Source organism: Pangasianodon hypophthalmus, chromosome 24, assembly GCF_027358585.1.
Source record: "Pangasianodon hypophthalmus isolate fPanHyp1 chromosome 24, fPanHyp1.pri, whole genome shotgun sequence".
Classification (NCBI taxonomy): Eukaryota; Metazoa; Chordata; class Actinopteri; order Siluriformes; family Pangasiidae; genus Pangasianodon; species Pangasianodon hypophthalmus.
Window position 1 is genome coordinate 4,470,833 of NC_069733.1, and position 25,356 is coordinate 4,496,188.

The 25,356-nt window shown below is 38.1% G+C and overlaps 3 protein-coding genes across 7 annotated transcripts; 2 read left to right on the plus strand and 1 right to left on the minus strand.

Moving 5' to 3' along the window:
- The first annotated feature begins 47 nt into the window (after positions 1-47).
- bcl7a (BAF chromatin remodeling complex subunit BCL7A) lies at positions 48-7,397 on the plus strand. 2 transcript variants are annotated; one of them, XM_026940262.3, is made up of 6 exons: positions 48-253; positions 2,689-2,770; positions 4,182-4,278; positions 5,091-5,264; positions 5,720-5,817; positions 6,012-7,397. In XM_026940262.3, exons 1-6 carry the CDS (start codon positions 162-164, stop codon positions 6,078-6,080), a joined length of 612 nt encoding a protein of 203 aa, XP_026796063.2. In that variant the 5' UTR covers positions 48-161; the 3' UTR covers positions 6,081-7,397. The 2 variants fall into 2 exon arrangements, with proteins under 2 accessions (XP_026796063.2, XP_026796064.2); XM_026940263.3 differs by having other exon boundaries at positions 6,015-7,397.
- On the minus strand, positions 7,150-12,659 carry alkbh2 (alkB homolog 2, alpha-ketoglutarate dependent dioxygenase). 3 transcript variants are annotated; one of them, XM_026940261.3, is made up of 4 exons: positions 12,552-12,659; positions 11,718-11,966; positions 8,890-9,088; positions 7,150-8,750 (listed from the first exon to the last, which is right to left on the minus strand). In XM_026940261.3, the coding sequence occupies exons 2-4, from the start codon at positions 11,953-11,955 to the stop codon at positions 8,429-8,431; spliced, it is 759 nt and encodes a 252-aa protein (XP_026796062.1). In that variant the 5' UTR covers positions 11,956-11,966; positions 12,552-12,659; the 3' UTR covers positions 7,150-8,428. The 3 variants fall into 3 exon arrangements, with proteins under 3 accessions (XP_026796062.1, XP_034155215.1, XP_034155214.1); XM_034299324.2 differs by lacking the exon at positions 12,552-12,659 and adding an exon at positions 12,110-12,162; XM_034299323.2 differs by lacking the exon at positions 12,552-12,659 and adding an exon at positions 12,102-12,156 and having other exon boundaries at positions 11,718-11,963.
- A 2,813-nt stretch (positions 12,660-15,472) lies between these two features.
- On the plus strand, positions 15,473-24,613 carry unga (uracil DNA glycosylase a). Of its 2 annotated transcripts, XM_026940294.3 has the most exons (7): positions 15,473-15,688; positions 16,569-16,745; positions 16,830-16,925; positions 19,918-20,015; positions 21,124-21,212; positions 23,605-23,783; positions 24,076-24,613. In XM_026940294.3, exons 1-7 carry the CDS (start codon positions 15,596-15,598, stop codon positions 24,214-24,216), a joined length of 873 nt encoding a protein of 290 aa, XP_026796095.2. In that variant the 5' UTR covers positions 15,473-15,595; the 3' UTR covers positions 24,217-24,613. The 2 variants fall into 2 exon arrangements, with proteins under 2 accessions (XP_026796095.2, XP_053084875.1); XM_053228900.1 differs by lacking the exon at positions 15,473-15,688 and having other exon boundaries at positions 16,410-16,745.
- Positions 24,614-25,356: the final 743 nt, after the last annotated feature.

A 25,356-nucleotide genomic window follows, 5' to 3' on the forward strand; every position in this document is an offset into this window, starting at 1 on the left:
TGGTGAACATCAGGCGTATTTCCAGCGTCTCCTGCTTGAAGGGCACGCTACTGCTGTGGTTCGCGCATGCGCACAAGCCCCCGCCTCGCTTCTGCGCGTTTCGCATTGTGTCTACAACAGCCGGCGAAGCGGAGAAAAAGATATTTTTACCGAGAGCCGAAATGTCGGGCAGGTCGGTGCGCGCGGAGACCCGGAGCAGGGCCAAAGATGACATCAAGCGGGTCATGGCCGCAATTGAAAAAGTACGAAAATGGTAAGAGCAAGCGTTAATCCGTTTCACGAACAGAAAAGCCAGGCTTGTGTGTGTGAGAGGGGGGAGGAGAGACGACGAGAAACAATGAAACAAAACGAAAGGGGTTTTTAATCGAGTTCAGTTTGATTTGTACTCGCTCCGCTCAGGTGAGTCGCGCGCTTTTCAACACACCTTTATTTCTGATCGCGTCGGTCGCGAGCGCGGAGCCGCCTTTCTTCCTCCTTTAAACATTTAAACGTGGGTTGAACCTAAGAAGCCATTTCGTCGCAGTCACATGAAGCCGTTTTTCTCTTTGAGCCTGTAATGCCGGCGCTCAGGAACCGGGAAGGCGGAAAAAAACGGCGCTGGTTGCGGCTGTGTGACTGAACACGGCGGCGCGGTGACGGCGCACTGGAGTGAGAATAGTTTTTTTGTCCGGCTTTTAAATTCAGCGCTCGGAGTTCAACTGGAGGCAAAAGGAGAAACGGGCGGTGGGGGCCTGGAACAAACACACACACACACACACACACATATGCACACACACACACACAGCCGACGCGGTGGATTGCAGCTAAAACTTTACTATCACAAAACTGTTTCATGTTTGCCATCAGTACAGCTTTAAAGTCTGCTTCATTACTATTGTATGTATTATTGTTGATGTTTATTTTTATTAAAAAATACGATTGGAAAACAACAAATTGGGGGGAAAAACCCTAATTACTACTACAGAGTGGATTTTAACCAGGTGAAAAAAAACCCACAATATATATGAAATCTGATTTGGGGATGTTATGTGGAATATTAGTTCCATAAATTAATTTTAACCTTAAGATTTGATAGATTTGCTCAAGAGGAATAAAATATTTCCTGTTGTGTTTTGATATTCCAGGCCCCGACTGTGACTTTTCAATAATAATAATAATAATAATAATAAGCTTTGTATAAACAGCTTTTATCTTATACTCAATGATGCTTTACAAAGAAGAGAAAAAATATGCAGAATATTTGGATAAGAATACAGAAATGTAATTTGTTAAATTGATATAAAAAAGAATATGTGATAAAAGAATGTCAGTGCACAATGATTTCTAATAACAGTGAAAGCTAAACAGATTGACTACAATAGTCTACAACTACAGCTTACATAGACTACATCAGACAAACAACTACATTATACATAGACGGTAATAGTATACGACTACAGTATAGCCAGCTTACATAGACTACAACTACATTATACATAGACGATAATAGTATACGACTCCAATATACCCAGCTTACATAGACTACAACTACATTATACATAGACGATAATAGTATACAACAGTATACCCAGCCTACATAGACTACAATAGACTACAACTACATTATACATAGACGATAATAGTATACGACTCCAATATACCCAGTTTACATAGACTACAATAGACTACAACTACATTATACATAGACGATAATAGTATACGACGACAATATACCCAGTTTACATAGACTACAATAGACTACAACTACATTATACATAGACGATAATAGTATACGACTCCAATATACCCAGTTTACATAGACTACAATAGACTACAACTACATTATACATAGACGATAATAGTATACGACTACAATATACCCAGCTTACATAGACTACAACTACATTATACATAGACGATAATAGTATACGACAACAATATACCCAGCCTACATAGACTACAACTACATTATACATAGACGATAATAGTATACGACTACAATATACCCAGCTTACATAGACTACAATAGACTACAAATACATTATACATAGACGATAATAGTATACAACTACAATATACCCAGCTTACATAGACTACAACTACATTATACATAGACGATAATAGTATACGACTCCAATATACCCAGCTTACATAGACTACAACTACATTATACATAGACGATAATAGTATACGACAACAATATACCCAGTTTACATAGACTACAACTACATTATACATAGACGATAATAGTATACGACGACAATATACCCAGCTTACATAGACTACAATAGACTACAACTACATTATACATAGACGATAATAGTATACGACGACAATATACCCAGTTTACATAGACTACAATAGACTACAACTACATTATACATAGACGATAATAGTATACGACTACAATATACCCAGCTTACATAGACTACAATAGACTACAACTACATTATACATAGATTGCAATAGACTACAGTTACATTATACATAGACTACACTAGTATACAACTACAATGTACACATACTACAGTAGACTACAACTGAGACTGCAACAATTTTCATTAAATTTCTGTTTAATTGTTGTAGCGATGCTGCTAATCATCTTCACTAATACTAGGAGAGTCAGACAATACCTCCCGTAAAATTTTGTCCCAATGTTCCCAGTGTGGTTTAAAATGATATGTGATCTAAAATCAATCTGTTTCTTAGGGAGAAAAAATGGGTGACGGTTGGCGACACGTCTTTGAGAATCTACAAATGGGTGCCTGTGATGGAACCTAAACCTGATGATGTAAGTTGGAAGCATGATCATGAATGTCCGCTTCATATTGCTCAGGCTCATACTGTGATGTCTGCTTTTTTTCATAAACAGTATTTCTTATATCTGTGAAGCCATATATATATATATGTAATGTTTTTCATGAGCCTAATGATTTCCGTGTTTGTCATGATGTCTCTGAAAGGGTGTACTCAGGGACATATTTTTTGTAGGCCAAGATACAGTACCAGACCACAGCAGTGTTTATAAGACCAAACAATGGTTTTAAACTCCAGTCTTGATGATCTACTGCTAATTCACATGATCCAACTAATCGGATCACTAGAAAGTCTTCCTGAAGTTGGACCATGTTAATGAAAAACTTGTTCAAACAAGTGAATGAATATATTTCATATCAGATAGAATTTTTTTGGGTGTTTGTTATGGTCTAAAGTACATTGGGCCTCATTCATCAAGCTGGATATGAATGGATTTATTTGTAACTCATTCATACAAGCATTTACACAAGAAATTTGGTATTTATGAAAGTCCTGTAAATTTGGAAAAACGTTCGTATCTTACTCGTGCTCCTGAAATGGTGTAAATTTACACATAAGACGACTAACTAATGTAAACTTGATCAATTTCGCTTGATCAACTTCAAATCATATTATTTGCATGGATTACTTCACTTTTATATACAGAATATACTGTCAAGTTTAAATGGCTTATTTTTATTATGTTTACAGCATTTAACAGACTCCCTTATCCTGAGTGACTTGTATAAGTGCTTTGGAGTCTCTATCAAAAACACATCTTCATGCTAGTTCACTAGGTCAGGAACTAAGAGTACCATCAAGAACATTTTGTGAAAACCAGTCATTTTATATTATTGGCTTTAATTAAAGGATCTAAAAAATAAAGAAAGTGAACCAAGACAAATAAAACTAATCTTTCCAATCTTTTAAGAAATGGCACTGTTATAAACAGAGGACGGGCCGGTCTGTATGCACGTAGCTGTAAGCTGTAAATAAATGCTTCAGCTGAAGATTTAGCACTTGCTTATTATTAATACTATATATTATTAAATATTTTTTAAGTTCCACTTCTGCCTTTCAGCCTTTACCCTGATTGGTTGTTTCGTGCTCACAGCTGTTTGTGCACTTGAACTTTTATGGAGTTTTGTGCGTGTCACTAAATGCAAATGAACCGTGTCGAGAATGCACTTCGCCCTTTACAGATGATCAAAATACGTACGCAATTATGAAGAAAATCATTTAAAAAAAGTTTAGTTCGGTTCAGCTTACAAACATTTACACACAACTTTACTAAAAGAAACGATAAATGAGGCCCATTGTCAGGAAAGTATTGCACATTGAAAGTATTGAAATTCATATAAAAAAGGAAAATGCATACACTGAATTCAAACCTTTTCCATTGGCAGAAGAGCAAAAACAAAAAGAAGGGCAAGGATGATAAGTATGGTTCGGAAGTGACTACACCAGAAAACAGTTCTTCTCCTGGAATGATGGACATGCACGGTAATCATACACAACTGACTAATCTCACAGCTTACTGATTTCATACAGCTACTAATAGCCAGGTGAACTTTGGTGCCTGTTATTGGCTGTTGTGATTTTTATATTTAGGTTTGGCGCCACTTGCATGTGGACAAAATGCATTAAGGATTCAAAGGAAACTGGATTATACTGTTTTATATCATAGCACTGTTGAATTCTCAGTTCCGATTGGTCAGAAGATGAATTTTCTATAACAGCAGCTCTACCAGCTGCAAGGGAAATGATATTATTCTAATACATTACCGTTTGTATAGTAACAGCTAACACAGGGACTTGATGGATGTTTCACATAAACAGATATTTTTATTTTAAATTGGTGAAACATTCTGTGAGGAACCGTTTGTTTAACATTTTTGGAAGGAGTCTCTAGTGTAAGCATTTTATAACAGTCAGAGGTACAGCAGAAGATATTCAACAACATTACATGTAACCGTAAGTGGATAAAAAGTGTAATGTGGTGTTCTTTAATACATAAAAATATAATTCTTGGCAAATTGCTGTGGTATATGAGGAGGAAAACACTTTGGGATGTGCTCTTATTGGAAAATAATCAACTTTGGGGTGGAAACGTCATCGCACCTTCACATCGTTCAGTATAAGTTTTTGAAACACACAATTTGCCAGATCACATGCCACCCTATTATAATCAGAATATTATTTTTTTGGTGCTAAAAACACACTGACATTTGGAATGTTTTTTTTTTTTTGCACTAACATAACGAAAGGCCTTAATTATTTTCTTTTTTCTTCTTCTTCTATCTTCTCTTTCACAGATGACAACAGTAACCAGAGCTCCATCGCTGACTCCTCCCCTTTAAAGCAGGAGACCAGTAACAACACTAGTCCCACCCCTGAACCCATGGCAACAGCTCAGAATGACAGTGGCGACGCCAAAAGCGAGCCGTTTCCCAGTAAACAGCCGTCGTCTGGTCAGGACAGCAAGACAGGTTGGTCCTTAAAACTGGTCCTGTGTTCTGATCTGGATTTTAACCACGCCCTTGTTGACTTAGACCAGCGACACACGAGTGGCAGCACACTGATAATCTTGATGATTTGGCTAGTTGATTCTTTTTTCATAGTTAGCTGTCATGCTGGCTGTTTTACCATATAAACCTTTTTAATCCATTATCGTTTGCTGTAAGGAAAAAGACCCTGCATCAGATCACAGTACAGTGTCTTCTGTGCAGCGTCTGCTTCTGAAAGCTAATAATTACACTGGTACAATCCGTTGATCACCCAACAAACAGCTCACTTCTGCTGATACAGTATAAGAACAACGCGTAAGATAGCGATGAGCACAAACAGCCAGAGCTGCATTTAAAAGAATGCAGCTTTGGTTTGTGGTTCAGTGTGTAATCTATTAATGATGCCTATTTTAATCATTAAAACTCTTTTATCATAGGACCAAATCATTCCTCATCAGAGTCCACAACAGCTAAAAGGGATGGCAAGTCACAGGGAGAGCAAAAACACTTCACAGACACCTCCAAAGCTGCTCAGGTAGCACACAAACACACTAAGTATTGGTTCTGGTTCGATGATTGTACTGAAACAGAATTTTATTTTTCCATTTTTTAGTATAAACACTGAGGAAGTAGAATTATACTAATAAACGTTTTTTTTTTCTTCATTCTGACGTGTTTGTGATCCTGACAGCTAAATCATATGTACTGATGGCGGATTTGTTTCCTCAGCAGGATATGGATGATGGTGCTCCTCCTAGCAAGAAAGGCAAATTGGACTCCTCCTCAGAAGCCAACTAACCGTCTTTGCCAACTGTTACACTCTAGTGATCTCCCTTTCGTCTCCCTGTATGCTTTTGAGTCTCTTTTTTTTTTTTTTTTTTTTTTTAACTCAGAACACCAAGTTGTACACGTATCTATTCATCAATTTCAATTCACTCTCAGACACACACTTATCCCTTACAGTTGCTTTTCATTTCAGGAGGGAGGGAGGGAGGGAGGGGAGGGGGTTAATCTGGAATTGTGAGATTCAGAGGCAGGGGTTTCCGTTGCACTGATCCTAGAACAGCTCGCTCTGTCATAACATCACCACCTTTCGTTTAGTCCTCATTCTCCACTGCCACTTGATGTTTCAAAGCAAACGATCTATTCATCTTTTTTTTTTCTTTTGCTCAGGAGGGTCAACACACTGTTAGTTGCGCTGAAATCGATCGGTTCTGCTGCTGTAGTTCAAAGAGGTGTTTTTTTTTTTTTTTTTTTTGATTTTGAAGTCCATGAATAGCTAGTAAAATGGGCGATTAAGGTCGTGAGTGAGTGGTACTAGTCACAGATTAAAGTCTGCTGTGAAGACTGTAGCTCGTAGCATACGTCCTGCTTGGTTGTGTGCCTTGTGATACTGAAATAAGCTTGTTTAGTCTTTTTTTTTTTTTTTCTTTAACGTCTCATGCACGTCCCGGAAGTATTTTTGCAATTTTCTCCCACTAAAACTCGTTTCATTTCCACTAAAGTGCAGTCGAAAACTGTGATGGTGCAAACAAAGCTTTGAAATGCAGGTCACCATTTCAACAGCGCTACAACCTTAGAAAGTGCATAATGACAATTCTGACCACGAACCCATCAGATTCATCAAGTATTCGTCTTTCTCTGGCAAGCGCCTGCCATCAAGACTCGGCTTGTGTGGCTGTCCGGAGGGAGGGGGAAAGAAAGCGATTTTCATTAGACGTTAACAGGCAGGTTACGGATAGACAGCTGTGCAAATACCTCACACTCAGTCCAGCAGTGCTGGCATATAAACACTAAGTATGACTTTTAGAGAAACAAAAAAAAAAAATAATCACTCGGATGTGTCTGCTTGCAAAATATGTATATATTTATACGATAACATTTTTGTTATTACACTTGATTTTTTTTTTTTTTTTGCCACAATATTTCGCCAAAATATTGCCTTCTCGTAGTTCAATCTTTGAACCTTTTAGCGAAAAATGTACTCATTGGGACCATTATTTTTCACTCTGCTTTAGAAATGTCTTGTACAGAAGTATGGTTGTGTTTCATTTATTTATTCCACATGTAGTTTTTGGTTTTATAAAAAATAAATTTCCTTTGAATAACCTTGAATCTGTTCCTTTGTTCACTAGACCATCAAACTGCCTTTTAGGCAAACAGCATTTAAACATGGGGTCTAATCTAACACAGCATTTAAACATGGGGTCTAATCTAACACAGCATTTAAACATGGGGTCTAATCTAACACAGCATTTAAACATGGGGTCTAATCTAACACAGCATTTAAACATGGGGGTCTAACAGACCACATTAATACCCAGCAGTGCACTGAATTAAAAAAAAAAAGAAGAAACATTACGCACCATGTGGGATAAATTTCCATTAAATGTTTTTTGATAGAAATATCAGAATCTGCTTAGTGTTCTTACTACATCTCAAAAGACAATGTGTTGTGTTATTTCTTCCTGATCAGAATGTTTGTTTATACAGTGCTTTCGTTGGTGTGTTTTAGCCATAATGCACTACGAGCCAGAGCTCACATGGGACCATTTTTAAAATTCTGCTCACTCCTGTAGCTATTTTTTTTTTGTACTCACCTGTGCTATTTTTTAACGAGCTTAGTTAGTTCCATTTCCCAAAATCTAAACTAATTAATCATTTAAACCACAGTGACCCTGACTAGAATAAAGAAAAATCTGACTGAAGATGAGTAGACGCACTGAGCAGGGCTGCATGAGCAACCTGCCGTGTCCATCACGCGCCCATGTTAGTGAATGTGGCCTTTTCCACTTACATGAAAGTTAAAACCACACGTTCTCCTGACATTTTTCCTGGGTCTTGTGGAATCCCACAAATTACAGTACAAACATATCAGTTTTAACACTGGAAATTTGGAGCAAATTGGATTCAAATGGTCGTGTAATGAAATAATCCATAATTTCATAAGTTGTAACATCTAGCAGAATGTCCCTGTAAGGTGCGTTAATTTACAAACAGAGCTATCTTGCTAACAGCAAATTAGCCATTAAGCTAGCTGAATATTAGCTACAGAATTTTGTGGTGCGTTATCTGTAAGATACAAGACAACCTCTTCAATCACACACTAACATATTTACAGAAAATCACTCAGATTTACAGAAAGGTCACTCCTTTTTCCTTTTCTGGCGACCCTTAATAATGCGTCTGAAGGTAAGACTGATGCGCGGCGTCTTCACCTTTTTCCGCACTGGGAGGCTGTGATACCAATACGTGTTAGTAGGAGAGTTCATGAGAAGAAGGCTCCCATGGGCCAGTTCCAGTTTCACAGGCTCTATGTGACATTTTTTTGGCTCTTTACGAGCATCTTTATGCCTGAACACGAAGTCACGCACAGCTCCAAGAGACACCAAGGCAATGGGACACGAAGGGTCCAACTCCCGCTCATCGTCCCTGTGTTCCCCGATGTGATCCTCGCCGTCTTTATACCTGTGGAGAGCCAGAACATCAGTGACATTTCTTTTTAAAAAAAAAAAAAAAAAAAAAAAAAAAAACAATGTGAATTCCAAGCAAACTGTATCTATAATCTCGGAATGTCAGAACCGGAACGTCTTCAGATAATAATCACCTGTTTATCAGGACAAAGTTGAAGGTGTGCCCCGTGGCGTTGGTGGTGGCGTCACGGATATATTCTAGGGTTGGCGTCCAGACTCTGGCTGCAAGATGAACTCCAGAAAAAGAATACACCAGTCCTTCATCTCCATAAGTCGCCTGCTTCCGGGGAACGCTGTACGTCTTCCCATACACCTGCAGCTTTGCTTCTTCACCTCAAAGAAAATGATATCACGTACAGTAAAACAACAATGTTTTGTGGGCAGAAACACTCAACATTACAAAAAAAGTAAACAATATGTCTAAAGTTTTTACAGCTAATGTTACTTGAAAATCTCAGAACAAAGTTAAAGTGGATTTGTGGTTTCATCTTGAAGAGAACTCCAGAAATCCAGTCACCCTGACTCCGTACTAACAGACATCAGTAGTACAGAAGGTGAATGTCAGTAGAATGAATAAATGAAAATCTTTTATCTAAGAAATAAAGCATTTCTATGTGTTGTTCATAAGTTGATTATTTTCCAATAAAAGCATGCCACGAAGTGTTTTATTCCTCTTATACCACACCAATTTGTCAACAATTACAAATTTTATTAATTAAAGTATGACATATCCTATTTTTTATCCTTTTATAGTTACATTTAATGTTGCGGAATGTCTGCAGGACAAGTTAGTTTCTGTTATCACTTACGTTATAACAACTAAAACAGCCGTTTCCTCACCAGGCTCTCTTTTTCTTTCTTTTTAAGTTAAAAAAAAATCATTTGTCATGTTACTGAAAAACTGCAAAGCCGTCTGTTCTGCACACTTTCCTGTGATTTTACCTCCTAGACTCCTTTTAAAAAAATCATAAATAAACACCTCCTTACAAAAAACCTTCACCATTACACAAATTTTTAATGCATTTATGTGCTGCATCTGCCATATAAATCCCTGTATACCCGTTTTTCTAACTATAGTAACGACAACATTTTAGAACCAGCACATCCTAGCTGCTGTTATAGAAAATGAATCAACACCTTCTGACCAATCAGACTTGAGCATTGCCACAGGACTGTGCTATCATTCTTATTATGATAAAAACAAATGTGATTTTTAAGCCTATTTGTAGACATTTTATCCCAAAAATGTCCAGAAACACGCTTAATCATGATTGTTATTTAATTGTAACTTCATAATGAGAAATATTACATGCATTTGCCTATTTTCAAGATATTTTCATACTGAAGATATCATTTTTTGGATGCCTTTCCCAAATCATGTGCCACTTCTCAATATTGCTACAATTGATAATCACTCTAATGTGGCGCTTCATCATTAAACTTCACAATGCATCCAGAAAGAAGATCCTGAAGAATAATGTAATAATGCACCACATTATTTTCCTAAACTGCATCCTGTAATTTCCTAATTTAAATACCATTCATTTTCTAAATGTTCTAAAAAGAGAATTTGCAAGAGCAAGTGCTACAGATTGACATAACACGTCATGTTGTAGGCTATTCAGCTTATCACTGTACCTAATTCATAACTGATGTTACTAATAAAGTAAGATTTTGAGAGATTTGAGAGTGAAGATTTGGTGGGACGATTCAGCAGCTCATCCCATACACACACATGTTGAAAAGATACTAATACTAAACGCAAAAACAGATCAGTGATGTTCAGTTGTACGGTGGCAGAGCTGGTTTTGCCAGGACAGATGAGTGATGGCCGAGGTCTGCCTCACATTTACCACTTTCAAGCTGTGTGCAGTTTCTTAGTGAACACAAGTTACATTTTAAACCATTATTTTGGAGGGAAACAAAATCAAATAATTAAATTCATGAAAGAATTGTTTACATCCCCAGTAAACCTGATCAGGATATAAAATGTACTGCACGTTATGGGACATTTGCTTTCTCACCATCACATTTCTTTTGGTATTCACCTGATACCCTACATCTGGTTGGAGTTCTCATCGCTGCTGCTGGAGGTGGCACCACATGGACGGCCTAAAGATTAGTGGAATTGCTGGTGATGGTGTTGCTTGGGGGCAGTGGAGATGGCTTGGGGATCTCATCATGTGAAAACTGTAATGAATTTACTAGTTGCACAGTTGCACTAGTTGTCCATGTAGTACACAGTTATAGAAGGGATTTATTTATAATTGCACTATCCGTTATCACCCAGATGAGGATGGGTTCCCTTTTGGGTCTGGTTCCTCTCAAGGTTTCTTCCTCATATCGTCTCAGGGAGTTTTTCCTCACCACCGTCACCTCTGTCTTGCTCATTACGGATAAATTTATACATTTACAATTTATATCCGGAATGTATTTATTTCTGAAACGCTGCTTTGTGACAATGGGCATTGTTAAAAGCGCTATACAGATAAAACTGAATTGAATGAAGGCTGACGTTCACTTTACACTTCACACTCCACACTACACTTATGGTTGTGTATTAGCCCCCAAAGCGTAAACAGGCATGTGTATTGGAGCGTACCATTAGTCTACAGGAGCTGACACATTGTATTTTATAAAAACTTTAGACATTTTTATTTAAAATGTTGTTTATTTTTTTTAATTATTCATTATTTATTAAATTATATTTATTTTAAATCAGATTTTTGCCAGCAAATTATTTTATGCCAGTTTACCCCCAGTGAGCAGTGAAACTCATTTTCTTTATGCAAGCTGTGGGACAAATCTTTCATTTTTGGGACTAAATGCAGTACAGGTGGACTTGTGGTATAAATCTGGAGATTCGTTAGCTTTATTTACTGCCACTAGACACGTCCAAGGTCTTAAATATGTTTACATTACACAAATATGACATTCTTTATGAGGCATGTACTATCAGTACCTGTAAAGTACTCCACCTCTTCCTCTAGCTGCATGAAAAGCCTGCTGGCTTCTTCTTTGGAGAAAAGTAAGCCGTAGTCACAGTCGAGCTCCTGCGCCTCAATCTTTTGCCATGGGATGGGATGTGGGAATTCATCTTCCTCATCTGCAGCTTCACATGTTTCCTCTGTACACGGCTTTTCCACCTGCTGTGTCTCAGCTTTGTTGCTTTCCACACAGGCAGTTCCTTGTCTTCTCATACTGGCACCTGCTGAAATGAAGAAGATATGATGATTACAAAAATACTGTGCTATCCTCAGATATACAACAGTACGAGATCTGTCTTTATGATCTTAATATGGATGTCTTATTACAAATAATAATAATAGTAAACAAAGGAACTTGCATGTGTACCACTTCACTAGGCAATAGCTGTTCTGCTCTTCTTCTCTGTTTTTATTCCAGGCATCACACTGAGTAAGTACCACAGAGAATATCGCCATCTATTGGACATTTCTGCTATACTATTCACAATACTACATCCATCCATCCATCCATCTTCCATACCACTTATCCTACACAGGGTCACTGGGGATCACGGAGCCTATCCCAGGGCCACAAGGAAGGGAACACCCTGGACGGGGTGCCAACCCACTGCAGGGCACAACCACACACACATTCACACATGAGGGAGGAAACTAGAGTACCCGGAGGAAACCTTGCATGGGGAGAACATGCAAGCTCTGGGCACACAGGGCGGAGGTGGGGTTCGAACCCCCAACCCCGGAGGTGTGAGGCAAACATGCTAACCACTAACCATCGAGTCCCCCCACAATACTGCAAACTTTTTGTTTACCTTCTTACAATTGTTGTTCCCTTTGCAATTGTTCACAGAAAAGTTAGGAGAAGAGCCGTGACACGTAGTACATTCACTGTTGATCCGAGGGCACACCAAAACCCTGCTATTGATTAAAAAAAATCTTTATTAATCTTTATCAGGATTACATGTTATCATTAGTGTGGCACAGAAATCTCTTAACTCAAATGTAATTAATTTTTATTGTAACATCATAATACTGAACATTCCCAGTTAAAGCAGTGAAACAAGGTTCCAATCGAATTATTTAAAAGTGCATTAGTCAATATTTTTCATTTCTTACGAGTACAAATAATGTGGAAAATAATGCAGAAATGATTAAAAACATAACAGTTTAAGCCATTGTCTCAGAATATGTGTTTTACATAGCGAGAAAATAAAGCAGTTTTGGAAATCTGCTTTCCGGTCCGGAACGTTTGTACGCATTTGGATTGGTCTCTTGTCAGTCATTTTATAGACACGCCTCCAATGCGCCTTAATTCATTATGAGTCGAAGTTGAATATTTATAGAGTTGTCAATTTATAAAGCTTTCAAGCAGTTAAATGTCCGTGTGTGTTTGAAAGTGATGACATGACGGTCCTTGCTAATGCTAACTCTAGTTGAAACAATGTAAGTTTTGGGGGCGGAGCTTTGTGTACCTAATGCACCTTTAACTGACTATGCAACAGAAATGTATTTATCTTCAGTAAGCGCTTTATCCTGGACAAGGCTGCAGCCAGTCAGGAGCCTATACACCCTGTGAATACACCCTGGAACACCTAAAACGTTTGAATAATAACTGATCACAAAATTGTTTGTATGGAGTTGTATGGAGGGGAATGTTTCATGATACCATGGTTTAGGTTCCATAACTATCAACGTCTCTGTTCATGCAATGATTAGAAAAACACAGTTTAGGTATAATTGATTCCAAGTTGTCAGTTTATTACATACACCTCATACTTCATACCTACACTCACTTGCACCAGCACAACACTTGACTACCATGTCTGCATCCCTGCTAAGCTCCCTGTATTTCGAAAAATAAAAAACAGCAATATTAGGTTTCATTTTTGGCATCCATAACAAATAACCTTTAATGTATGAAGAAGTGAAGGCTGCAGCTGATTTCTTTCTAGCCCAGACTGTAGACTTATAAAGTCTATCAGTGACAGCCATGTCAGGTGATTTTACAGAGTGAAATGCCCCTTAGATTTGATCTCCATTAGGGCTGATCTCTTTCTTCTCGCTTCACTGACACATCCATAACACGTCATCAGCAGTGACTGAGAAGGAGCGAAACACAGTCGTGGGTGTAGTGAAAATGAACAAAGTGGATTATTCACTCTGTCATCCTTTTTTGCACAAAATGCTTTCGGAGGAGAAACTAGAAGTAGATTTACTAAGCACACATTACCTAATCAAAGTACAAATTAGTGCACAAAATAGGACAGACGACAAAACTGTTTGTTAACTTTTGGTTTGAATTCAATTCAAATGAAGTTTATTTGTATAGCACTTTTAACAGTGCACATTGTCACAAAGCAGCTTTACAGAAATAAATAAATTCCGGATATAAATTTTAAATTTATAAATTTATCCCTAATGAGCAAGCCAGAGGCGACGGTGGTGAGGAAAAACTCCCTGAGATGATATGAGGAAGAAACCTTGGGAGGAACCAGACTCAAAAGGGAAACCATCCTCATCTGGGTGCAACGGATAGTGCGATTATAAATAAATCCCTTCTATAACTGTGTACTATAGAGTCAAAAAGTGCAATTGTGTAACCAGGAAATTCATTAGAGTTTATACGAGAAGTCTGTTTTGTTGACGTTATCAGCTGTTCACTGATGGAGACTTGACTGCAAAACTGTTCATGGGAATTGTAGTCCTAAAGCTTTCATAGCAGTTGTAGTCCAAAGCCATCATCATGGTTTCTAAGGGGTAGCATCCTCAGCTGAATGCAGCTACCTGTATGTCTTTAAGTGTGTGTGTGTGTGTGTGTGTGTGTGTGATAGTGTCGTGGCAAATACTTCTGCAAATCAGAATAAGAAAATGAGTTAAAAAGACAAGGAGTTCTGGATGCCAAAAATCTAAAGACTTTATTGAATCAGACAACAAAGCTGAGATGGTCTATAGAGCATCTGATTTACATAATCGTGGCCCATGCTTTTATACAATTCTAAAACAATAATCTCATTGGATGGAGTTTTCTCTTCTTTCTTTTAATCACACATCTGCCTCGCATCACAATTATTACATAAACTGTCCCCTTAGCTTAGTTTTAACCGCGGCAAGAGTTCAGTCAGTTTATGTTTCAAAAAACAGCACTAGCCTTCACCTTAAAAACACCACCTACAAGGTCACACCAGTCCGTTCTCACAGAAACGTCCCTGCAGGATCACAGGCATAAAGTCACTCTTCTAAATGTACTAGAAATGGTACAGTGTAGTATATAAATGAAGTTCTGAAAGTTAATACATGAGGTGATTTAAGGTCACTTTTCAATCCTGTTGCATAGATACTGAGTGATATAATACTGATTAACAAATGATATTGATATAGATAACAGGAAAATTCCTCCATAATAGATTCAATGTCGAAATACCGATAGAAATGAGATTTTAGCTCTTCATCTAGCATCATGACCAGCCCTCACTGGAGAGAGGACAGATAAAATGGCTGATGAATGAAGCTTACAAAGGAAGAAGGAACTAATAAACTGGACAATAAGTGAATATTTAATAATATACTATTTTAAATCATTATTTCCAAACATTATTTCTTAGAAACACATCCACTGCTCACTGTTCTAACAATGCCTCACTTTCATTCTTTCTTTCTTTCTTTCCTTATTTGAATTTTATTTGATTAATTTTTGGCGTGTAAGGTGACGTGTTAGTTATGCTGCTCTTCCATTGGCTGTCACACTATTTTGGCGCGAAGTGAGAGACCAAGCAACACCAGAGGGTCAAGGCGCATTGCTGACACACTCACACACACACACATTCTCACACTAGTTGAGATTAATTTATCGTGAAAAATGATCGGACAGAAAAGCATCAAGTCATTTTTCTCACCCACCTGTAAAAAGAGAGACCTGGACACTCTGACCGGAAGCGAGGACGTGTGTGATGTGAGTAAACACACTGATGTAGTTACTGGCTAAAGTTTGGCGAATTAGAAACTTGGGAGTGAATTACAACATTCATGTATTTAAAACGCTGCTTTAATACAGGCATTAAAAGTATTTTAACCCTGTTTGTCAAACCGCGTTTCCCCACATTGGTAATTCATTTAAAAAGAAGCGCTGAAATTTTCCCGCGAAAGCTGACCCGGAAGCAGATGCTACGTCACACGTAAACAAAACCCGCACGTTCATAAAAAATAGCACTGGATATTTATAATTTAATTATCTTACTGGTAATGTATTATATACATAAATGTACAGCGATAAATAATAATAAAAAAAAAAACTGTCATTTTGAAAAAAAAAAAAAAACTACACATACAGACAGAACAAGAAAGATGTTAAACTTTTTTTGTGGAAAAAATCTTGCATTTTTATTATATTATTATATACTTACTATCTATCTATCTATCTACCTATTTATTTATTTAGACATTTATTCTGTTTTTGGAGAAAAAAACACTTGTCTGTATGTATATATCCATGATATCCTCGTGTTCATCTTTGCATTATTAAAAAGAAATAGCACTGAAACCTAAAAAGCTAGTCATGTTTTGTTGACAATAAACTACAAACAAACGTATTTAACTACTGTTGCTGAAGCTGTGGGTTATAACTTCCGGTTCAGACGTGCACGTGCCTGTGTCCACGTGTTAATTTGTGTGTGTTTACACGCGCTGCAGTAACATGGCGCTGAAGGCTGCGGGCTCCCGCCATGGCGGCGCTGTTTATAAACACTCAGCAGTGTTTCCTCCGCACGCCATGCACAAGAGTTTTATCGAAACGATGGTGGAATTGCAGTAAATACACAAAGATTTCGTCCCAGGTGAAGAAGCTGAAAGCTGGCAGTGACGTGGCGCTGAGTCCCGAGCAGCTCGAGCGCATCGCCAGGAACAAGGCGGCGGCTCTGGAGCGCTTGTCCTCCCGCCGCGGGCCTGTGGGAGTCGGGGAGAGCTGGAGCAGAGCGCTGGGCTCCGAGTTCAACAAACAATACTTCACATCGGTAACCAGGCGTTTCTTTTTCTCAGCTCAGTTTCTTCTTCTTCTTCTTCTTTAATCATGTGTTTGTGTATCTTTTCCTCCTCAGTTATTGAACTTCGTGGATGATGAGAGGCGGAAGCACACCGTGTATCCGCCGCCGGAGCAGGTCTTCACGTGGACGCGCATGTGCCGGATTGAAGATGTGAGTTTCTCCACATGACTCCAGTCTGTAGGACACAATGAGCCTCATTTCTCAAGCTGCATACAAACTGATTTATTCTGAAGCTGTTCACTGAAAGTGGGCTATTCATGAAAATCCGGTAATTTTGGAAAGACGTTGGTAGCCTACTTGTTGCTGAGTGTGTGTGTGTGTGTGTGTGACATTACACATAAGCAGAGTAGCTAGTGCAAACCTCAGCTTTGAATCTTTAATGTATAAAGGAGTTACTGCATTTACATATGTGGATTACTTGGTCAACTTTAAATCACATGCACATTTCTAAATAAATAAATAAATAAATAAATAAGTAAGTAAGTAAGTAAGTAAGTAAGTAAGTGGGGGCAGTCGTGGCCTAATGGTTAGAGTCTCGGACCTGTAACCCGAAGGTGAACCTGAAGGTTGTGGGTTCGAGTCTCAGGTCCGGCAGGGATTGTAGGTGGGGGAGTGAATGACCAGCGCTCTCTCCCACCCTCAATACCACGACTGAGGTGAGACCCTTGAGCAAGGCACCGAACCCCCAACTGCTCCCCGGGCGCTGCAGCAAAAAAGCAAAAAAGGCTGCCTACTGCTCCGGGTGTGTGTGTGTGTGTGTGTGTGTGTGTGCGCACTTGGATGGGTTAAATGCAGAGCACAAATTCCGAGTATGGGTCACCATACTTGGCCACAAAGTCACGTCACTTCACTTCAATTACACATGCAAAAGTAAATTTGTAAACTTTTCATTTCTTATTAATGGCATTAAAGAAGTATTAAAAATAAAGAGAGCAAGCCAAATCCATTATAAGACAGAGAAGAGCAGTTGTTTGGAAATAAAAGGAGGATGCGCTGGTCCGTGGAGATGGAGGTGGAAGCTGAGGTGGTGTTTATAGCAGGACTGATGTTACTGGAAGAGTGAGCACGTGCTGCGTGTAGGAGGGAACGGATGTTTACAGACCGGTTTGATTTCTTTTCTGAGAATGAAAGCTGGCTCATCAGTCGGTCCTGTTTGCCACGGCAGTCTTCTTTTAACACTTTAGAGCCAGCACTGATTCAGCCAATGAAAAGATCCTGTGCAAGTTCTGTTGGTGATTTGGGTTTCTTGCTACTGGCACATTTTCAAAGAGAGATAAGCGAACGAATACATCAGAGCCCATTCCTTCTCCAATCCGAAAACCCTCATCATGCCTCTGTAAAGTAAAGGTTTCTGGCATAAACGGGAGTTTTGCAGTGCTTGGCACATTTGCACTTTACACTTGTCTCTCTCTCTCTCTTTTTTTTTTTTATTTTTTTTTTTTATATATAAATATTTACTCCCCCCCCATGATTTTCTCCTCACTTGTCGTCTCTTGGCCAATTCCCACCCACCAGTTAGGTCTCTCTTGTCATACAACAGCTACCAGCTGGCCCTGAACCGCAAGTTTTGAAACAAATGTTGAAATACTACACTCTCAGGGGGAAAAAAGGGTACTAAACTTTACATTTCCTCAAGACTGGGGTGATATCCTTATTTTTTGTATCGTTAATATGCATTTTTCACACTGAAATGTGGATGTAAGGTAAAAGATTTAAGGTACATATTTGGTCCTTCAATACCTTTTGGATTAAAGTGTTGAAGGTAAATTATATAAACCTGTCAAAGTGAAAGACACAGTAAAGGTATAAATGTGCGCTTGATGGTGTAAGCCCAGTGATGAGGAAAGGTGCAGTTTGGTGTATGTTAATAACCTTTTTCAAGGTATCTTGTTATTTCAACATAGTTTGTTGTTATTTTAACTTAATATTATACTTAATATCATGTTATTTCAACTTATTAAGTAAAAATAAATAATTATTATTAACACCCTACAAGACTAATTTGGCTAATTCAATATTAGTTTCTTATTACAATAATAATAATAATTCTACAAACGTACATAAAATTCCATTGCAATTGTTCTGACTGATCACTATGTCCATTATATTATGAAACAATGACTGAGCACATTTCAGTGAATGACCAAACATTGTGTGTGTGTGTGTGGGTTTGTGTGTGTGTGTGAACTGAATTTCACTAAATCTTACTTGCTATCTGGGTAACAGTGTGTGCTGTAAAATATTAAGTCAAAATAATGAAAAAAATCAGTTACTGAGTTGAAGACATGACATATTAAGTTAAAATAACATACTGTGTTGAAATAAGATATTGAAATAACGACTTTAAAAAGGACTTTCAAAATTGCAATAGTTTATTTATTTTTTTTAATTCTTAATTGTATAAATAACCGGCAAAATATGTAGAGCATGATCACAAAATAACGGTTTAAGCCACAGGATAAAAGTATTATGTGGCTGAGAAAATTCATTTGGAAAACTGATTCCTGGTCCAGATTGCTTGTCTGGGTTTGGATGGAAATCTTGTTAGTCGTTTTATAGACATGCTACAAGCCACCGCAGATCAATGACTTAACTGTTTGAGAGCTAATCACGAAAGAATTCACCTTGAAGTAAATAATGAGAGCACTTAAACAGTTTTTTTTTTTCTTTCACAAATCATGGATTAGGGCTTCTGTAATATCTTCATCATACAATTACTGTGCTTTTATTCATGCAGTTCGTTGTCTACAATTTTTATTTCCTCATTCTGCTGTCAGTGACCAATAGGATCCAGTGTAGGACACACAAACAGTGGTACAGCTGAACATGTCATGCAGATTACAGTAGTGATAGATGACAGTAAATCCAAACACACAACATAAGAAGCTGGAGAAGTCTCAGGGCCGAAGAAGAACTAGTGAGAATCTGAAGGCTGGTTTTTTTTTTTTTTTTTTGGGAATATAGCACTTGAGCCTCTGACTCTGTAAAAGAGGGTTAATTGGGTTTTATTGTCATTGCTCCATATAACTTGTATACCTTTTGCATATGCAACATGAAGCCAGTGTATGGGAGAACCAGCAACATGGCAACCCAGCAGAAAGGTACACTAAAAAAATTATTTTTTTTGGCTTGCTTTCGGTAGGTGAAGGTTGTTGTTCTTGGTCAGGATCCCTATCATGGACCAAATCAGGCTCACGGCTTGTGTTTCAGCGTGCAGAGACCCATTCCACCTCCTCCAAGGTAACGCTTTGTCTAGCTACAAATGTGAGTTAATCATTTCAACAACACCTGAAAAGATGGTCCATAAATAACACACTATCAGATTTCACTGGACGTTTTAAGTATTAAGTTTGTGCTTTAAATGGAAGTTTTGTTATACAGATTTCCTCTCACTGTCCACGTACATGCAGGTAGGCAGATTGGCTATGCTAAATTGCCCAGAGGGGTGGCTGGGTGGGTGTGTGTGTGTGTGTGTGTGTGAGAGAGAGAGAGAGACTGTGAATGTGTGTCTGCCCTCTGGCGTCCCATCAAGGGTGAATTCTCCTGCCTTGCACGCAGTGTTCCCAGGATAGGCTCCAGATCCACTGTGACCGTAACCAGGATAAAGCGGTTACTGAAGAATGAATTAATAACTTGTATGTTCATCGACTGCGTTTTTGCCGTTCTTCACTGTTACTAAATGAAAATCTTACTGGAAAATCATCTGTATATTGTAATGCTTTGTAGTAGATATATGGCTTCTGATTGCAGTTTGTCACTAAGTACAATTTGGAGAAATTTGTGAGAACGTAAAACAAAAATGTAAAAAAAAAAAAAAATGTAGTTTTGGGGAAAAAAATTGTGGCTTTCACTGAGAACTGTAAAAGTTCAGGGGTTGAATAAAGTTTTGTCATATTTTGTGAATGTGAAATGATTCTTGGATATTTGGAACACTAAACAGGTACAGATGTTCAAACTTGATTTAAGTCTCTCTCGCTTTCTCTTTTGCGCTCGCGCTCTCTCTCTCTCTCTCTCTCTCGCTTTCTCACTTATGTTGAGAGTCTAAAAGTCAATTTCCAACAGCAATATTGATTTTTTTTATTATTATTATTATCATTATAAACATTTTTTTCTGTTCAAACCGGATATAGGCTTGTAAACTGATGTGGTTGTATCAGGGACTGTTGGACCAATTTGACTTTTTGACTTACATTGGTCTTTCTTTCTTTCTTCCTTTCTTTCTTTCTAAATCAAACTGTTAGATCATACGTCTGGTGAAATTCATTCAAACTCTCACAGGAAACACTGATCTGGAGCATCTGAGATAAGTGTTTGTAAATGATTTCTTGTGCAATAATTTTGTTTGCAGCTTGGTGAACATGTATAAAGAACTGGAGTCAGACATCGAAGGCTTTCAGCATCCTGGCCACGGTGATCTGACAGGATGGGCAAAGCAAGGTGACCACTTCCTCTTCCTGTTTGACTGTATAGTCGTGGACTATAAAATGCAGCACAAATTTTGCTACATATGTAGCTACAATCGAATTTATATATTAGAGATTGCCTGAATACAGAGACAAAAAAAGTATTGGGGTCCCAAATACCTAAGCGCTGTACAATGCTTTTCCTCACCGCTGTATTATAGAGAGCAGAGTTTAGCATTAGATTAGTTATGAACAGCACATCAGTGGCAGCAGCATTTCTATTCAAGCTACTTGCAGGAGAACGAGCGACAGCACACTTCAGTTTTTAATCTGTTCTGGCAACTCCAGCGTTCAATTCTCACTTATCACTAGGTGAATTTACATTTCCAGTAATTGTTTTGTTTCGAGAAAGATATCAACTGTTTAATGTTTAATAATTAATGGAATAAATCTTGTTAGAGCTACCAGAATCCCCAACAACAGCCACGCCCCACACTCGGCCAAGCAGAGCGAACTGTCCCGTTTACTAATTACACACCTATTGCTCAGTACCTCGTTAGTTTCCTGTATCAATGTCCCTCAGTTTGTAACTCGCATTACTATACAGGATTATAACTAGCAGTATTGCATAAGCAAGAGTGCACTTCCACTGAATATTTGAATATGCGAGTATGACGTTGCTTTATTTAGTTCTATAAACAAGAAATTAATACTAAGTGATGGTTCGGACACAATATGGTGTCTCTTGTTCCTTTTCATCTTCATCTGACCAGCTTTCATATTTTAAGTCAAAAGTTATATTCCTGAAATATATCGAATACCGCTGATGTCACTAACTGTAGTGTAGTAACCGTTTCGAACTAGGAAGTGGCAGACAAAGACGAGCGGCATGAAGCACACAGTGAAACGTCCCAGTGCAGTTATAAATAAATAATGAATAAATATCAGCACTCTTGGAATGCCGCTCGACCGATCAGATTAGTGAACCGGAACTAACTGTTGTATTAAATAGAATATGACCAAGATGAGGAAGTCTGCTCCATACGCCATCATGGAAGGTGCACAGCTGCTTAAACTGCTGTGAAGAGGGCGCTAATACAAGGGGCTGGATGTAAAGAGTCTATAAAGCAAAAGAAGAGGCAGAACGTGCAGTACCGAATCTCATTTGCTCTCTAACACACTTCATTGTTAAGCACTGCCTCATACCTGTAAACCTGATGAGGCAGTGCGACAAGGATCATCCGGCATATTTGTGTTCATTTTGTTTCCCAGTTTCGGTGGAAAATGAGAGGATAGACACTTTACTTTGCAGCTACAGGTTACAGTTATTACATTTTGTAGACTGATGTTAAATGAAGTGTACAGTGTATAGATTTATCTAAAGTGTTTTGTATTTTCAGCTGATTTCTTTGAAGTGTACTCTTCTCGTGTGTGTGTGTGAGAGAGAGAGAGACACTGCTGGTGTGGGCTGAAACGTGATGTTTGCGGTGTGAATTGCCCTTTTCCTGGAATGACAATTAGTTGCAAGAAGCGGCTGTTTATATTGATTATAGGCCCCTTCATTACATTTCATTTTAATAGGCCATGATTCGTTGATCAATAGTGTAATCAAGCAGTCCATAAAAAATAGTAACCCAGTCTTGATTGATTTTTAACCTTACTTTAGTAAATAAATCTAGGCGAAGCTCTAGATTTCGTTTAATATGGGATGAAAACTTGATACAAATCCATTCGTGCATATTTTCCAGGCAAGATGGGTTTTAGTAATATGCTTTATTGTTTTTTTTATTTTATTTACTGTTCTGATTCATTTTGAATTAATGTGCATCATTTTTTTGTTTTTCCTTGCCATGATACTTACTTGGTAGGAGATGAAAACCATTAATAGTAAGAGATTTTTTTTTCCAGTGTGTGTATGCTGAATGAAATGGACACTGCAAAAATATCTTGGCAAATTAAGATATCTTGAATAAAGTAAAAGTTAATTAATTTAATTGTTGTATAATAAAGATTTGTTATACAACAAATATGAGACCATTCAGCTTATTTCTAGACATATTTATTAATTTCATGCTTGAAATTGTCTTGTTATATTGGCAGATAATTTAGCTTATTGCAAGTGTTTAATCCTAGAATAATATCTAGAAACAGGCTTCATAATCTTAATGTGTTTAAAAACAAAGCAGTAAACAGAGATATTAGTTGAATTTGCCTATATTCAAGATATTTTTACATGCTAAGATTTCTTTAAAAAAAAAAAAAAATCCATATGCCTGTATGTTAGGGTTTTACAGCAGGGGAGCTGCTCCAGTAGAAACACTAGCAGCAGTTTGGTGCATAAAGCACTGAAAAGTCCCGCATAACGATTGCAGCAACATGAACAGGACGGTGCTTACCTAACACAGAGCCTCTTCATGACTTTGCAGGTGTTCTGCTGCTGAACGCTGTGTTAACTGTGCGAGCACATCAGGCCAACTCGCACAAAGACAAAGGATGGGAAACGTTCACGGACGCAGTGGTGCATTGGCTTAGCACTAACCTGGAGGGCCTGGTCTTCATGCTGTGGGGCTCGTACGCTCAGAAGAAAGGCGCTGCGATCAATAGAGTATGTTGCAGTGATTATTTTTTTTACGTTATCATTGACAAGGTGTAGAAGCCCCTCGTACAACTAATTATCATGGTTTTACTTAATAAATAGACTTCAAAAAATACAAATTTGCATACCTGTATAGAAACTGTAGTGTACAGGTTACGTACAGCTTGCAGTTTTGGAGCATGTTGAGGTTTGAACACAGCACATACCTGAGTGTTTTATTCCTTACTTGGTTTTGACCTTTCGCAGAGTTGCGCACAGATTCTGAGTTCTGCCGTTTGCTTTTTCATCCGTTGTTTTGCAGAAACGACACCACGTCCTCCAGACAGTTCACCCGTCCCCGCTTTCTGCACACCGTGGCTTCTTCGGATGCAAACATTTCTCAAAGACCAACGAGCTGCTGCTGAAATCCGGGAAAAAACCCATAGACTGGAAAGCCCTGTGAGTTTAGTGAGTGTGGGCGGTTAAGCTGAACATTCGGTTCATAGTAAGCTCTCTTCTCTGTTGTGATGGCCTGTGTGGTTATCCTGAGCGGTTATACGCTATTTACACGGGACCTTTTCTCCAGGCCATCCTCTGTTGTGATTTCTTTCTCTTTTTTTTTCCATTTTTTCTTCTTACAATGAAAATGTTTTCACAATAACAGTATTTTTGTATGTTCAGATAGTTCAGCTGATCTGCAATTGTTTTCTGTCGATGTCTGTCTTTGGAAACACTGTGTACTTTTTTTTAAAAAAACCAAACTACTTAATACATTTGCACTTTTTTTAAAACCTTTTTTTTTTGGTCTATTTTATAAAGAACATTTCTCTTAATAAACTTGATAAAAGGAGAAAGTGTGAGTATGCTTGAGATGAGTTTTGTTTGGGGAAGAATAATAGAATCTGTCGAACTGGGTTGATGGATTGTAGGTATTTTTTCTCTCCAGCTTTAAATACAGGAATGAGATGCGAATTAGGTCTCCATTGATAAATCCAGGTTTTATTTAAGCTTCACAGAAAATCCACTGACTTTGTTAGTCTTTTAATGTTGCAACTCAGTCTCTTATTTGTCTTTCTTCAACTGAAGGTGCACCAAGGTCACGTCCAGCTTGGCTTTCTCACTATCTGTGGTCTAGGAGATAAGCTGGAGCTCATATTCATAACAAGTTGCATGTTCCTTTTGCACCTGTGGTCATAAATCACACAGGAGAGGCTGAAAAGAGTGAGGCAGCGAAAGCTAGTAAAGCTTAAGGCCTAGGAGAATTTCCCTAAACACTGATTCTGCACATCTTCAGGGTTCAAATCATAGTGTTAGTTTTCCATTTATTCATTGAGAAGAAACATCCAAGTGAAGCTGAATCTAATCAGAATATCAAACGGTTATTAGAAATGACGGCAATGAGAGGGCTGCGAAAGTGTTCATCAACTGACCAGAAGCAAGGCCAAGAACAACAGAGGAGCTAAACATGAGTGTTGCAAACAACAGTCAGACTTTACAATAGAATAATAGCTGAAGAAGGCAAACTTTAATCAATGACCTTAAGATCATCACGGGGCACAGAGAGTTACCCCTAGTGTAAAACTTTTTTTTTTCCTTTGTATCT

Coding starts and splice junctions, on each gene's coding strand:
- bcl7a (XM_026940262.3), top strand. CDS start 162: ATGTCGGGCAGGTCGGTGCGCGCGGAGACCCGGAGCAGGGCCAAAGAT. Junction 2,771..4,181: donor TGGAACCTAAACCTGATGAT/GTAAGTTGGAAG, acceptor TTCCATTGGCAG/AAGAGCAAAAACAAAAAGAA. Junction 5,265..5,719: donor TGGTCAGGACAGCAAGACAG/GTTGGTCCTTAA, acceptor CTTTTATCATAG/GACCAAATCATTCCTCATCA.
- alkbh2 (XM_026940261.3), bottom strand. CDS start 11,955: ATGAGAAGACAAGGAACTGCCTGTGTGGAAAGCAACAAAGCTGAGACA. Junction 9,089..11,717: donor AGAGGTGGAGTACTTTACAG/GTACTGATAGTA, acceptor ATTTTCTTTGAG/GTGAAGAAGCAAAGCTGCAG. Junction 8,751..8,889: donor AACTTTGTCCTGATAAACAG/GTGATTATTATC, acceptor GGCTCTCCACAG/GTATAAAGACGGCGAGGATC.
- unga (XM_053228900.1), top strand. CDS start 16,458: ATGGCGGCGCTGTTTATAAACACTCAGCAGTGTTTCCTCCGCACGCCA. Junction 16,926..19,917: donor GCATGTGCCGGATTGAAGAT/GTGAGTTTCTCC, acceptor TGCTTTCGGTAG/GTGAAGGTTGTTGTTCTTGG. Junction 20,016..21,123: donor CCCATTCCACCTCCTCCAAG/GTAACGCTTTGT, acceptor TTTTGTTTGCAG/CTTGGTGAACATGTATAAAG.